The 14,577-nt window shown below is 43.9% G+C and overlaps 1 protein-coding gene across 2 annotated transcripts in view; it reads left to right on the forward strand.

Annotated features, from left to right (window-relative positions):
- The window catches only part of LOC126967036 (protein strawberry notch), an 80,975-nt gene that overhangs the window by 55,586 nt on the left and 10,812 nt on the right, over positions 1–14,577 (forward strand). Inside the window, exons 17-24 of one of the 2 annotated variants that reach the window (XM_050811345.1) lie at positions 2,246–2,449; positions 3,088–3,248; positions 4,478–4,668; positions 5,072–5,148; positions 5,931–6,119; positions 6,600–6,772; positions 9,114–9,225; positions 10,183–10,325. In XM_050811345.1, coding sequence (XP_050667302.1) covers positions 2,246–2,449; positions 3,088–3,248; positions 4,478–4,668; positions 5,072–5,148; positions 5,931–6,119; positions 6,600–6,772; positions 9,114–9,225; positions 10,183–10,325 — 1,250 coding nt within the window. Of the gene's footprint in view, positions 1–2,245; positions 2,450–3,057; positions 3,249–4,477; positions 4,669–5,071; positions 5,149–5,930; positions 6,120–6,599; positions 6,773–9,113; positions 9,226–10,182; positions 10,326–14,577 lie in introns of both variants that reach the window. The other variant, XM_050811346.1, reaches the window with a different exon arrangement.

Below are 14,577 nucleotides of genomic sequence, written 5' to 3' on the forward strand. Positions count from 1 at the left end.
TGTTTTCATATGAATTTGTCAATAATATATCATAACATCAAAAATTACTTCGTAAAATATGCACCCTGCTGTCGTAATGAAATTGTTTCGCAGCAGAACTGTCAAACAGTGCGTCAATAAATTCTCTCATAGAAATCATGTATGGACACATCAAAGGAAAAACAACTTTGTTGTTTTTATTTAATTTAGGAGACTTCCACAAATAATTCTCTTGAATTTGAGAAATCGGTCCAGCCGTTCTTGAGTTTTAGCGAGACTAACGAACAACAATTCATTTTTATATAATATATAGATACGATTTAAAATCACTTATTGAACGTCAAAAACTACCACCCATTCAAAAGAGACTGCCTCAGAACTAAGAAAAATGGGCGCAAAAACTGTAAACCAAGCTAAGCTGTCATAACTACTGATATGCCGTTCTTGATTCATGTTACACTTTTTATAATATGGCGAAACGCTCAATTAAACTTTGTGCTGATCTTACTGACACTGCATTCGATCAAGCAACAACTTGAGGAGCATTTTTCCCTTTTTGTTATAAAATTTTATAATGTATCGATTTTATTTCATTATATTCACTTACAAGTGTTGACCCGGCACACGTTTTCTTACCATATTTATTTTTTATTTAAATACCTACCCCGCGCCCGCTCTTTATACAAATTGTTGTCTTAAGTTATAAAATGTCATTTGTATGGCGAATATACAGGTTCTTCTAAGTTAAAAATATAGTATCTGGAGAAATAATTACAATAAATGACATGCTAGAACTTTATCCGAAACACGCTGCATCTTATGGTGTAAGTATTATTCAGATTCTGTCAGTTGTTTTCGCAGTATGACCGATGGAAAAAACGGCTCTTAAATTATTACATTCACTTATTTTTACAGAATGAAAAGCAAGTGATAAATAGCTAGAAACAACAGCTGAGTAATTTGTTTCTCTTTTTTTTTAATGTCATAAAAACCAGCCAGATTATTGCAAGTTTATACATTATATATGCGCAAAGACTTTTTCCCCGACCTATTATATACATTATGTAGCTTAAGAATACCATCGATTTAAACGAACCTCATAAATCACTAACGATACCTCCTCCACCTCAGAATAAATTTGCAAACAAACAACTTTGAATAATTCCTTCTTTAAATTTATTATTCAAGGCGAAATCCTTAATAGATTCAATGATAATTCATAAATGCGCAGTTTCATTTTTTGCGCCTTTTCATTGGGCTGACGAGGGACTTGTGCGCTCACCTTGGACATCACAAAATGTTCATGAATTATTTCATGATTGATTTCATCATGGCAAGGATGAAATTCTTCACATTTTTTCACTTCTACAGAAGGCTTAGGCTTTTCATCACGGGGATCGTCTTCAAGATGCGAGACACAAATATTCTCTGTGGCTGACACATCTTACCTCTCATACCTGGGGTATAAACTGAAACACTCCTTTATAGTACGGTCTGGTTTCAAAGGTTTGGAAAGTGTGTTTCGTTGACCTTCTTTTGCGCTTGTCATACCGTTGCTTCATCCCAGCACCGTCCCGCCGACATGCGCCCAACACGGCCTCGCTTTCTAGGTTGCGTGGCACTATATGTCGGCATACTGGGATGAAATTTGCATTCTACCTGCCAGATTTGTATTTCGCTGGGAAGATCTTATTGCTGATGTAGTACTGCAGGTGTGGAACTCTTTATTCCGTTCTTTTCGGTGTCAACCATGGTTTAATCGCTGCAAAATAGTCGTTCGCCTAAAGCAGCAGTGCTATTAGGCTTGGGCCAATGTCGTGATATCTATGGATAGGATAGATGAAAATACCAGCCAGGTTAAAAAACACTATAATAATTGTGCCTCCAGGTCCCTCAAAAACTTATTGCCGAGGCGAAGTCGAAGCACATAGATAGAATTGACGAGAGACTTGCACGTATTTCCTTGGGAACTCGTGCGTTCTAAAATTTCTGGCATATACGCGAAAGAAATTTCTTTCACAGTTAATACTGTGTGTTAGTTTAGAATCAGGTAATATATGAATTGTAATTGCTGACATTCCCCTACAGTAACAGTTTGACAGTTCAGGATTTTTTTTTTTAGATATAAGCTTAATATGGCATTGCACACTTTATAATAACAAAAATATTCGTTTGACAGGTATTGTATGTTTACAAGTTAAGTAGAAATTATTAGAATAAATAAAATCTCCCTAAGAATTTTAAGAGACTGATTTTATCGTTATAGATCCATGGGTCGGTCTGGGGCGTAAAAAGAAACAGACGAAAAAGAAGAAACTTTCGACACCAAAAAAGAAAGTTTCCACACAGGATAAGATCGAGACAATGTTCGAAAAGAAGAATACCTCGCCAGCCAGCACGGTCACCGTGACAACGCCCGGTGGCCACAATTTGACCGGCACGCCCGTCGGCACCAACGGACTCTATCTGGGTAAATTGGTTGTATTCTTAGAGAGTGCTCTTGTGTTTAAGGATTCTTCCGTCGTTCACTAAAGTACAATTGCTTGTGGCGGCGTCGTGATGTGGGGTCTTTCCTTTTTACTGTAGTTCGTTTATATAGTACTTTAAAAACTTACAATTCCCACATCTGGATGTGACCTCAGTGCGGTTTTCAATCAACTTTTTTCCGCGTGCAACAAAACTATGGAATTAACTCATTTAAGCGTTGTTGTCAGAACAATACGACATGAATGTATACCAGTGAGAGGCTCCTTTGTAAAGGATGCCAGCTAGATTATGGGTTGGTATGTGGCACTACCCACCCAGGATTACCACAACGATGCTTTATTCTGCCGTGAAGTAGTAATGTGTAAACATTATTTTGTTTCCGTTTGAAGGGCGCCGTAATTAGTTTAATCACTGGACAAATGTGACATAACATCTTATGTCTCAAGGTGACGAGCGCAGTAGTTTTTCGAGAATCCCGAGCGGCACTGCATAGTAATGGGCAGGGTGTTTCAATTGAACCATCAGTTGAACGTCCCGCTCGTCACTTACCTAAAAGGCCGAACGCTTCTGTGATTCACGTAGTGTTGCTAGAGAGTACATGTGGTGGACGGGTGTCGGCAGGCGGCGCGCGGAAGCAGCCTCCGCCGCGGTCGGCCATCGAGCGCGCCTGCAGCATGAAGGAGGAGCTGCTGGCCAGCATCGAGCGGCTGGCGCGGCGCCTGCCGCCCAACACGCTGGACCAGCTGGTGGACGAGCTGGGGGGCACCGACAACGTGGCCGAGGTACCGTTGACGTCTGCCATCCATAGCCTCGCGTTCTTGCCTCGTACAGCCTCCACCAGTGGGAGGCTCCTTTATAGGTGGCTAGATCATGGGTACCACAACGGCGCCTATATCTGCCGTGAAACAGTAATGTGTAAGCACTACTGTGTTTCGGCCCGAAGGACGCCGTAGCTAGTGAAATTACTAGGCAAATGAGACTTAACATCATATGTCTCAAGGTGACGAGCGCAATCATAGTGCCGCTCAGAATTTTTGGGTTTTTCAAGAATCCTAAACGGCACTGCATTGTAATAGGCGGGGCGTATCAATCGCCATCAGCCGAACGTTCTGCTCGTTTCGTCCCTTTTTCATTAAAAAAAGCCGCTTTGTGGTATCAATTACCGGCTGCTGTTTTCCCGAACCGATACGACGTAAGGACCTTCAGAAAAGAGCAACGCATCTTCTGACACGTGTTGTTGCGAATATCCATAAGCTGTTATCTTACCACTCCACCACACCATCACGTGAGCCTCTTACCCGTTTGACCCCTCATATATATATTGCAGGTATAAAGTCGTTACCGTGATATTATAATTTTACTAGTGAAATTATAATTTAACGGGAAATTCGACTTCATTTCTTAAAATTAAATGATATATATAAATAAAATCAGGGCACACGTTTTATTATTCCCCTATTGCTGTGGCCTTTTTTAAGGCTGTTAATATGATAATATTTGATCGAAGACGAGAAGTGATTACTCTTAGATATTATAATCTGATATGGTTGTTATAACACTTCTATACACCTTGTTTTTTAATTTCTTACTCATACATTTCCATATTAATATTATAATTTATTAAATTTAAGGGTCTCAGATGTAATACTAACGCTTATTTAATAATATCATATAAATTCAATTTTTAATTGTTGTACTCGATCATATTTTCAACATTTGACTCACTATGTACATATTGTATGTCAAGTACAGTTTGAAACAAATCAGCCAATTGTCTCTAGTATAATTTATGTATCTCTTAAATACATTATAATTCAAGTGACAGGTAGGTTCGCCTTCATGTTTAAATTTTATAACAACCCAGAACCCTTCCTTCCGACCCCTATATCAGTGCACGAGCAACAACGGTACAAAAACCCTTCGCTTTTCGACCGTACACAGGTGTGGCAGTACTATCATCGGTATGCTGCTTGTATATTCTAACTCATAACTCCATAAATGCTGGTTTCAGATGACGGGTCGGAAAGGTCGCGTGGTACAAACGGAAGACGGTCAGATAGTGTACGAGAGCCGTGCCGAGGCCGATATTCCGTTGGAAACACTCAATTTGGCGGAGAAGAAGCGCTTCATGGACGGCGAGAAAGATGTCGCCATCATATCCGAGGCGGCATCGAGTGGTATCTCGCTGCAGAGTGACAGGAGGTGGGATATCTTCTGTGAAAAATATAAACTGGTCTCAGTTTAGATACTACATAAAAAGGGATGTTTTGAAAAGTATATACCTATCGGCCTAAAGGCCTCCTTCAAAGATTTTCACGACGATCAGTCCTGCGCTGCCCTCATCCAGCGTATTCCAGCGATCTTGACCAGATCGTCGGTCCGTCTCGTGGGAGGCTACCAACACTGCGTCTTCTGGTACGTGGTCGCCATTCGAGGACTTTTCTACCCCAACGGCCATCTGTCCTTCGAACTATATGTGCCCTGCCCACTACCACTTCAGTTTCGCTATTATTTGCCTATGGCTATGCTGGTGACTTTGGTTCTCCTACGGATTTCCTTATTTCTGATTCGATAGTCAAGTTTAATTGTAGCAATGTGTTGTTAGAGCGCGCAATCAGAGGCGGAGGGTTCACATTACGTTGGAGCTGCCATGGTCTGCGGACAGGGCGATACAACAGTTTGGTGAGCACAATTTTCAGTAACCATTAACGACGTATATACAATTTCAAAGCACATTAATAAAGTGTTTCTTTTTATATTCTATTTCTAGTAAAATCCTTGAAAAAATTTATCGGTAAAAATTTTGCTTTCCAGTTGCTATAAATTATAATACACAGTCAACTACCCTTACCCCGAAGATACAGTTTTAACTAGTTTCGGGGTTAGAGGTCAACCTCTTTTAATATCACTGCACTGCAAACTACCCCCACAGTGACTTGTGCTACATCGAATTAATGATAAAGTATGATATTATTATAAAATCTTTAGATATTTATTTATGGGACACCAACAATACAATACACCAACAATATATAGACACATGACATTTGCTTCAACATTATTAAAATTATATACAATCTTGTATATGTATTGCTTAGAGGCGCTCACTGCATATCACAATAGATATTTTCAATGGATTAATAAGACAAGACTTAAAAATTAAAATTATTTGGACGTAATTCCAGAAAAACGTTCCAAACCACAATTATGTCAAAATTGAGTTAAGAACACAAAACTGGTCACGTGATTCATATTAACAGATTGTCAAAAAACGGCAGCCCTACTGTCGCTCTTTATATGACATCATGTCTTAGTAGCCCAACCCTCACGTATACACTAATATTTATTAAACTTTAAACACTAATTCCTTAACATGGGATGTTTCTGGCTTGGAACGATTTCCAGGAACTACGTCCAATTATGATTTGGAAGGTATAATATGTATAACAACATAAACTGTCCAGGTCGCACGCACAGATCCAACCAAGTGAACGCGCCCGAATACATCTTCCTAATTTCCGACCTGGCCGGTGAGCGCCGGTTCGCGTCCACGGTCGCCAAGCGGCTGGAGTCTCTAGGAGCGCTCACGCACGGCGACCGGCGCGCGACCGAGACTCGTGACCTCAGCCAGTTCAACATCGACAACAAATACGGTGACTAGAATCAATATTTATTTATTTATTAAGGACAATCAACGGGTTACAATTAATCATTATTAAACTAAACAAAATGAGGTACTTACATATTAATTGTTAAATTGTAGACCCACTTAGAGATTGCCACAGCTTGCAAAAGAGATACTAGTTAGAAGCAGAAAAAACGAAAAAGAAGAGGGACAAGATATTATAAGATCCAACAAGCTGTAACAGTCAACTAGCTGGTTCTAGTACAATGAACAAATAACACACAATTAGAGCTAACATAAAAATAAAATAAAAAAAAACCTTATAATAAAATTTTCTAAATCTAGTACAATGAACAAATAATATAAAACGATTCATACATATGTAGAAGGGGCTGCTAGTTTGGGTTTAAACCCAAAAAATTCTTAATCACTGTATTTGGACAGAGTTTCCACTCGGAGATAACTTTCGATAAATATGAGCTGTTGAGTCACATGTTATTTGGATCAGGTCGCACCGCGCTCGAGGCGGTGATGAAGGCCATCATGAAATACGAGACGCCGCTGGTGGCGCCGCCCAAGGACTACCGCGGCGACTTCTTCCAGGACCTGGCGTCCGCGCTCGTCGGCGTGGGGCTCATCATCAACAGCGAGCATCAGCCCGGCGTGCTGGCGCTAGACAAGGTCAGGCTTTTATTACTTGTAATAAAAGCGTATACGGGCCGGTATCCACCAAAGCGGAGAGGAGATGTATTTTGATAACCAATCAGATTTCGTTATTTCCACATCTCTTCTCCGCTTAGCTTCTGTGTACATGGATAAAGAGAGGAGCTGACTCTTTTTTCTATAGAATTTTGTGCCGTATTGCGGCGCCTAGCTTGCGTGCCCCTTTCCTGCACATTTTCCCTCTTCCTTTCGTAAACATCACTTGACTGATTTTGAACTCTCACAACTCACATCTCCTCTCTGCTTTGGTGGAAATAAACTGACAACTTCGTGGCTTATCTTTTTTTATTTATTTATTTATTTATTAGGAAGACCAACAGCTATTAGCTACCTTATATGTTAATTTACATAACTGTGAGCCAATTATAGGTCTCCGCCAGTAGAACAGAATAATTAATTTCAACGATACTAATAAACACTAAAATAAACTAATAAAATACAATGCACAATTTAAATCAATTAAATAATTAAAACAGTTAATACACAAGTAAAGATTCAGTGACATTACAGTACTACTTTTAACTACTATCTTAATACTTATTAAAGAAACGCCGACTTAACATGCTCCTCGCTGACATAAAGTTAGTCTGGAAAAGATCGATTAAATTATCCCTAGATAATTTATTAAAATTATTACGTGCTCACCAAAGGAATGTATTTTGTCTATAGTTGGTACTAGTATGAGGAAGATATAAAAGTGGGTTGAACCTAAGCGGCCTAGACGGGATTCTGAGTCTAATTAAGGATAAAAGTTCGGGGCAGTCAATAAAACTAGAGGCTATCTTCATGAGAAATGTTAAATCGGCGATTTCGTGTCTTTTTTCAAGAGGAAGTAGATGGTGCCTTTTGTTAATATTAATATATTCAGATGAGTCATAGGATTGACCAGTGCGGAAGCATAAATGCCGCGCAAACCTTCTCTGAATGTTTTCTAAACGGTTAACATAAGTAGAGTACACTGGATTCCAAACCTCAGAGCCATATTCCATATGGCTGCGCACAAATGTACACTACAAGATTTTAAGTATCTTAGAGCGTTTAAAATCTTTAGAATTACGCAATATAAATCCTAGTGCCTTTAGCACCTAGGCTGTGATAATATCAATATGACTGTCGAATATCTCGTATGAAATTCTCTCTTTTCAGTAAATGACCTTTTAGCTTATAATTGAAGAGAATGGGGTTGCGCTTACGGCTAAAAGTTACCAAATTACATTTGGTAGGGTTAAGATCCAAACAATTCATATCACAATAGTTCTCCAAACAAGACAGATCATATTGTAGTGCTTGAGCATCTGATTCAGAAGATATAGTGGCAAAAATTTTCATGTCGTCAGCGAAACAGAGAAGCTTGGAAGATCGGAGACATGGGCCGATATCGTTTACAAAAATAATAAAAAGTAATGGCCCGAGTAAAGAACCTTGTGGGACTCCGCTGCGAACGATTACCCAGCTAGAAATGTAGTTATTATTAACCACCACTGCTTGAAAACGATTATTTATGTATGAAGTAAACCATCTAAGCAAGTCAACACTTATACCAATGTCACAGAGTTTCGATAATAGCAGGTTATGGTTAATTTTATCAAACGCTTTGCTGTAGTCTGTGTATATGACATCGACCTGTCCACCATCCTCCATAGCCTCAGTTAGTGAATTGTTCAGCAACACTAAATTCTTGCTGGTTACAGCACAGGGAATTCTTTATTGACAGATACATAAAAGTATAAACCAGCTTTTCGAATACTTTAGCTATTATACACAATTTGGATATCGGCCTATAATTAGTAACATCATTCTTTGGGCCCTTTTTGTGTACTGGCGTGATATAAACATGCCTCCAAATTTTGGGCACAACAGCTTCGGGATCAAGGTTTTTAATTGGTGTGCGCACCATATTGACATTTACCGGTATTGTGGATGTACCCGACGTGGCCGCGACAGTAGAAACGGAGTCGCGAGACTGCCGTTGAACGCTGCTTGTCTCCTTTCCTCTTCGCTTTGGATGATACCGGGCTTAATTCTTACATTCATTTCCATTTCCATAAATAAACCATTTCATTATTAATCGGTAAAAAAAACTATCATTGTCCATTTCTGCTAACAGAATCTTCATAATTTGTGATTGCTGTGTTTCATAAAGTAAACTATGTATGTATGTATAATACTAATTTATTTCATTATTCAAAATATCATTCAGTCAGTCATGATACAGCTTCAAACAAAGTAAACATTTAATGTGTGAGTATAGAAAATAAGATGATTTAGGTAATTAACTAAATTTGTATTTTTTCATCAGGATTACAACAACATGTCAAAATTCCTGAACAGGATACTGGGCATGCCGGTGGAACTGCAGAACAGGCTGTTCAAATACTTCACCGACACACTGGCTGCTGTTATGGAACAAGGTGAATCATTTTACTCTTTACTGCCCTTGACCCATTGTTGTCTGAAATATATTTATAATAATTGACATTTAACTCTTTAAAAATTACTAAAAACATCTTGGTAAATTAAAAAAAAAATTAGTAAGCTGCAAATTATATTGTTGGTCAGTATTTAATCAGTATTATGTTGATGCGAAAGCTCATGGTCTCTCAGAAGGCAATGGAGAGGGCTATGCTCGGAGTTTCCTTGCGAGATCGAATCAGAAATGAGGAGATCCGTAGGAGAACCAAAGTCACGGACATAGCCTAAATGTTTGCGAAATTGAAGTGGCAGTGGGCAGGGCACATACCTCGCGTTGGGACAGGAATGGAGATCACGTACCGGAAGACGCAATATTGGTAGGCCCCCCACAAGATGGACCGACGATCTGGTCAAGATCGCCGGAATATGTTGGATGAGGGCAGCGCAGGAGTGAGCGTCGTGGAAATATTTGGGGGTGGCCTTTGTCCAGCAGTGGACGTCTTCCGGCTTATGATGATGATGACGATTATACTCTATTTCATTGCAAAAAATTGTCTGTTGATACTGTTGACAGTTTTAGTTGTGTTACTATTATCGCTCAGCGAAAAACTGAAAGTGAATTCGAATGAGCATGTTCCGATTGTTCAATTTAAATCGGTTTAATGTTGGTAGCAATAGGATAGATTGGAGGATAGGTACCACAACGGCAGCTATTTCTGCCGTGAAGCAGTAATGTGTTAGCATTTGTGTGTTTCGGTCTGAAGCGCGCTGTAGGTAAGAGCAAATGAGACTAATCATCAATTTTTGGGTTTTTCAAGAGTCCTTATCGGCACAGCATTGTAATGGGTAGAGCGTATCAATAACCATCAGCTTAACATCGTGCTCGACTCGTCCCTATAAACACATGTCACAATAAAAAGATTGATTGCTAACATTTTTCGATGAATGTTCTCCAGCCAAGCGCAGCGGCCGCTTTGACCTCGGCATCCTGGACCTGGGCAGCGCGGGCGAGTGCGTGCGCCGCGTGCGCTGCGTGCGCTTCCTGCGCCGGCACGCCACCGGCACGGCGCCCGTCGAGCTGCACACCGTGTGCTGCGAGGTACCCGCACACTATATTATATTGTCTTCGACCTCGGCATCCTGGACCTGGGCAGCGCGGGCGAGTGCGTGCGCCGCGTGCGCTGCGTGCGCTTCCTGCGCCGGCACGCCACCGGCACGGCGCCCGTCGAGCTGCACACCGTGTGCTGCGAGGTACCCGCACACTATATTATATTGTCTTCGACCTCGGCATCCTGGACCTGGGCAGCGCGGGCGAGTGCGTGCGCCGCGTGCGCTGCGTGCGCTTCCTGCGCCGGCACGCCACCGGCACGGCGCCCGTCGAGCTGCACACCGTGTGCTGCGAGGTACCCGCACACTATATTATATTGTCTTCGACCTCGGCATCCTGGACCTGGGCAGCGCGGGCGAGTGCGTGCGCCGCGTGCGCTGCGTGCGCTTCCTGCGCCGGCACGCCACCGGCACGGCGCCCGTCGAGCTGCACACCGTGTGCTGCGAGGTACCCGCACACTATATTATATTGTCTTCGACCTCGGCATCCTGGACCTGGGCAGCGCGGGCGAGTGCGTGCGCCGCGTGCGCTGCGTGCGCTTCCTGCGCCGGCACGCCACCGGCACGGCGCCCGTCGAGCTGCACACCGTGTGCTGCGAGGTACCCGCACACTATATTATATTGTCTTCGACCTCGGCATCCTGGACCTGGGCAGCGCGGGCGAGTGCGTGCGCCGCGTGCGCTGCGTGCGCTTCCTGCGCCGGCACGCCACCGGCACGGCGCCCGTCGAGCTGCACACCGTGTGCTGCGAGGTACCCGCACACTATATTATATTGTCTTCGACCTCGGCATCCTGGACCTGGGCAGCGCGGGCGAGTGCGTGCGCCGCGTGCGCTGCGTGCGCTTCCTGCGCCGGCACGCCACCGGCACGGCGCCCGTCGAGCTGCACACCGTGTGCTGCGAGGTACCCGCACACTATATTATATTGTCTTCGACCTCGGCATCCTGGACCTGGGCAGCGCGGGCGAGTGCGTGCGCCGCGTGCGCTGCGTGCGCTTCCTGCGCCGGCACGCCACCGGCACGGCGCCCGTCGAGCTGCACACCGTGTGCTGCGAGGTACCCGCACACTATATTATATTGTCTTCGACCTCGGCATCCTGGACCTGGGCAGCGCGGGCGAGTGCGTGCGCCGCGTGCGCTGCGTGCGCTTCCTGCGCCGGCACGCCACCGGCACGGCGCCCGTCGAGCTGCACACCGTGTGCTGCGAGGTACCCGCACACTATATTATATTGTCTTCGACCTCGGCATCCTGGACCTGGGCAGCGCGGGCGAGTGCGTGCGCCGCGTGCGCTGCGTGCGCTTCCTGCGCCGGCACGCCACCGGCACGGCGCCCGTCGAGCTGCACACCGTGTGCTGCGAGGTACCCGCACACTATATTATATTGTCTTCGACCTCGGCATCCTGGACCTGGGCAGCGCGGGCGAGTGCGTGCGCCGCGTGCGCTGCGTGCGCTTCCTGCGCCGGCACGCCACCGGCACGGCGCCCGTCGAGCTGCACACCGTGTGCTGCGAGGTACCCGCACACTATATTATATTGTCTTCGACCTCGGCATCCTGGACCTGGGCAGCGCGGGCGAGTGCGTGCGCCGCGTGCGCTGCGTGCGCTTCCTGCGCCGGCACGCCACCGGCACGGCGCCCGTCGAGCTGCACACCGTGTGCTGCGAGGTACCCGCACACTATATTATATTGTCTTCGACCTCGGCATCCTGGACCTGGGCAGCGCGGGCGAGTGCGTGCGCCGCGTGCGCTGCGTGCGCTTCCTGCGCCGGCACGCCACCGGCACGGCGCCCGTCGAGCTGCACACCGTGTGCTGCGAGGTACCCGCACACTATATTATATTGTCTTCGACCTCGGCATCCTGGACCTGGGCAGCGCGGGCGAGTGCGTGCGCCGCGTGCGCTGCGTGCGCTTCCTGCGCCGGCACGCCACCGGCACGGCGCCCGTCGAGCTGCACACCGTGTGCTGCGAGGTACCCGCACACTATATTATATTGTCTTCGACCTCGGCATCCTGGACCTGGGCAGCGCGGGCGAGTGCGTGCGCCGCGTGCGCTGCGTGCGCTTCCTGCGCCGGCACGCCACCGGCACGGCGCCCGTCGAGCTGCACACCGTGTGCTGCGAGGTACCCGCACACTATATTATATTGTCTTCGACCTCGGCATCCTGGACCTGGGCAGCGCGGGCGAGTGCGTGCGCCGCGTGCGCTGCGTGCGCTTCCTGCGCCGGCACGCCACCGGCACGGCGCCCGTCGAGCTGCACACCGTGTGCTGCGAGGTACCCGCACACTATATTATATTGTCTTCGACCTCGGCATCCTGGACCTGGGCAGCGCGGGCGAGTGCGTGCGCCGCGTGCGCTGCGTGCGCTTCCTGCGCCGGCACGCCACCGGCACGGCGCCCGTCGAGCTGCACACCGTGTGCTGCGAGGTACCCGCACACTATATTATATTGTCTTCGACCTCGGCATCCTGGACCTGGGCAGCGCGGGCGAGTGCGTGCGCCGCGTGCGCTGCGTGCGCTTCCTGCGCCGGCACGCCACCGGCACGGCGCCCGTCGAGCTGCACACCGTGTGCTGCGAGGTACCCGCACCTGCAGACTATAATTATTATATGTTACTAGCTGACCCAGCAAACGTTGTATTGCCGATATTAAAATCGCGATACAAAAGTAACTAAGTTGATCGTAGATGGGTGAAAATTTGAAGTTGTATGTATTTTTAATGCTGACTCATAATCAAACAAAATTTAAAAAAATAATAATAAAAAAAAAATTTGCCGTTGACCACCCTTAACATTTAGAGGGATGAAAAATAGATGTTGTCCGATTCTCAGACCTACCCAATATGCACTCAAAATTTTATGAGAATCGGTCAAGCCGGGTGGTCTAAATAAATAATTGTACCCCTAATTTTTTTTTGGACGTAATTTTTTGTTTTTATTTTTTTCATGATACAGCATAAAAATACGTGCAACTTCAAATTTTCACCCGTCTGCTATCAGCACCTATTTTGTTTTTTTATGTCATTATGTTGTCTCTATCAATACAATTACATGGTTAATACTAATAATAGGATATTAGACCTGGTTGTTTCAAATATTGCAATAACAAGTCAAGAATCCAATGTTAACTTAAGCAAAAAGGATTCATTTCATCCTGTTCAGAAATATTGATTTCAAAAGTGTCATCTAAGATTTTTAAAGAAAAACCAAGAATCAGATGGTGATTTGATTATTTTGAAGTCAATGAGTATGTTCAAAGTGTTAATTGGACGGAACGGAAAAATTCAATGTAGATAACAGTTGTGTTGATGATATGGTTGCAATATTTTACGATGAGGTAAATAAAGCGATTAAAAATGATGTTCCGTCTAGTAAAACTCTGAAACATAATTATCCGACGTGGTTTGATAAAGCACTCATCAAATTACTTAAAGAGAAAGATATACTTCGAAATAAAATACGTAAATTTAAAAATCCGCGGGATGAATATGAATTTAATTACTTCGAACTCGTTGTGATAAAATAATCAGTACTAAACATAGTAAATATATAGACAAAATTGAAGGCAATATATGTAAAAATTTTAAATATTTCTGGAATATCGTAAAAATAGAAGAATGAATACTAATGATTTGCCCAATGAAATGCACCGTAATACTAATATAGCCGTGGATAGTGAAGAAATACCCAATCTTTTTGCGGAACAATTCAGTTCTGTTTACTCTAATGACTCGGATTTTAATAGCAGTGACAATGAAGGCACAATATATAAAAATAATGTCATACCACTCTGTAGCATTAGAATTACTGAGAAATTATAATAAATAAAATCAATAGCTTAAATATTTTTAAGGGACCAGGTCCGGATAATATTCCACCTTTATTTATTAAAAGATGCTCATCTTAGTAGCCCTTCCCTTAAAAATATTTTTTAACAGATCGCTTCAAATAGGTACCTTTCCCTCTGAATGGAAAAAATCCCGAATAATACAAGTATACAAAAAAGGCGAGACAATTAATGTTATAAACTACAGACCTATTTCAATACTGAACACTTTCTCAAAGATTTTTGAATCTCTCCTTTGTCCCATTCTTGCATCACATTGTAAACAGTACTTAAATGAAAAACAGCATGGTTTCTGTATCAAAAGGTCTATCGATACCAATCTATTTGAGTACGTCAATAATTTGGCAAATGCAGTTGACAAGGGTTAACAAATTGATTGCATCTACACAGACTTCTCCAGT

Source organism: Leptidea sinapis, chromosome 12, assembly GCF_905404315.1.
Source record: "Leptidea sinapis chromosome 12, ilLepSina1.1, whole genome shotgun sequence".
Classification (NCBI taxonomy): domain Eukaryota; kingdom Metazoa; phylum Arthropoda; class Insecta; order Lepidoptera; family Pieridae; genus Leptidea; species Leptidea sinapis.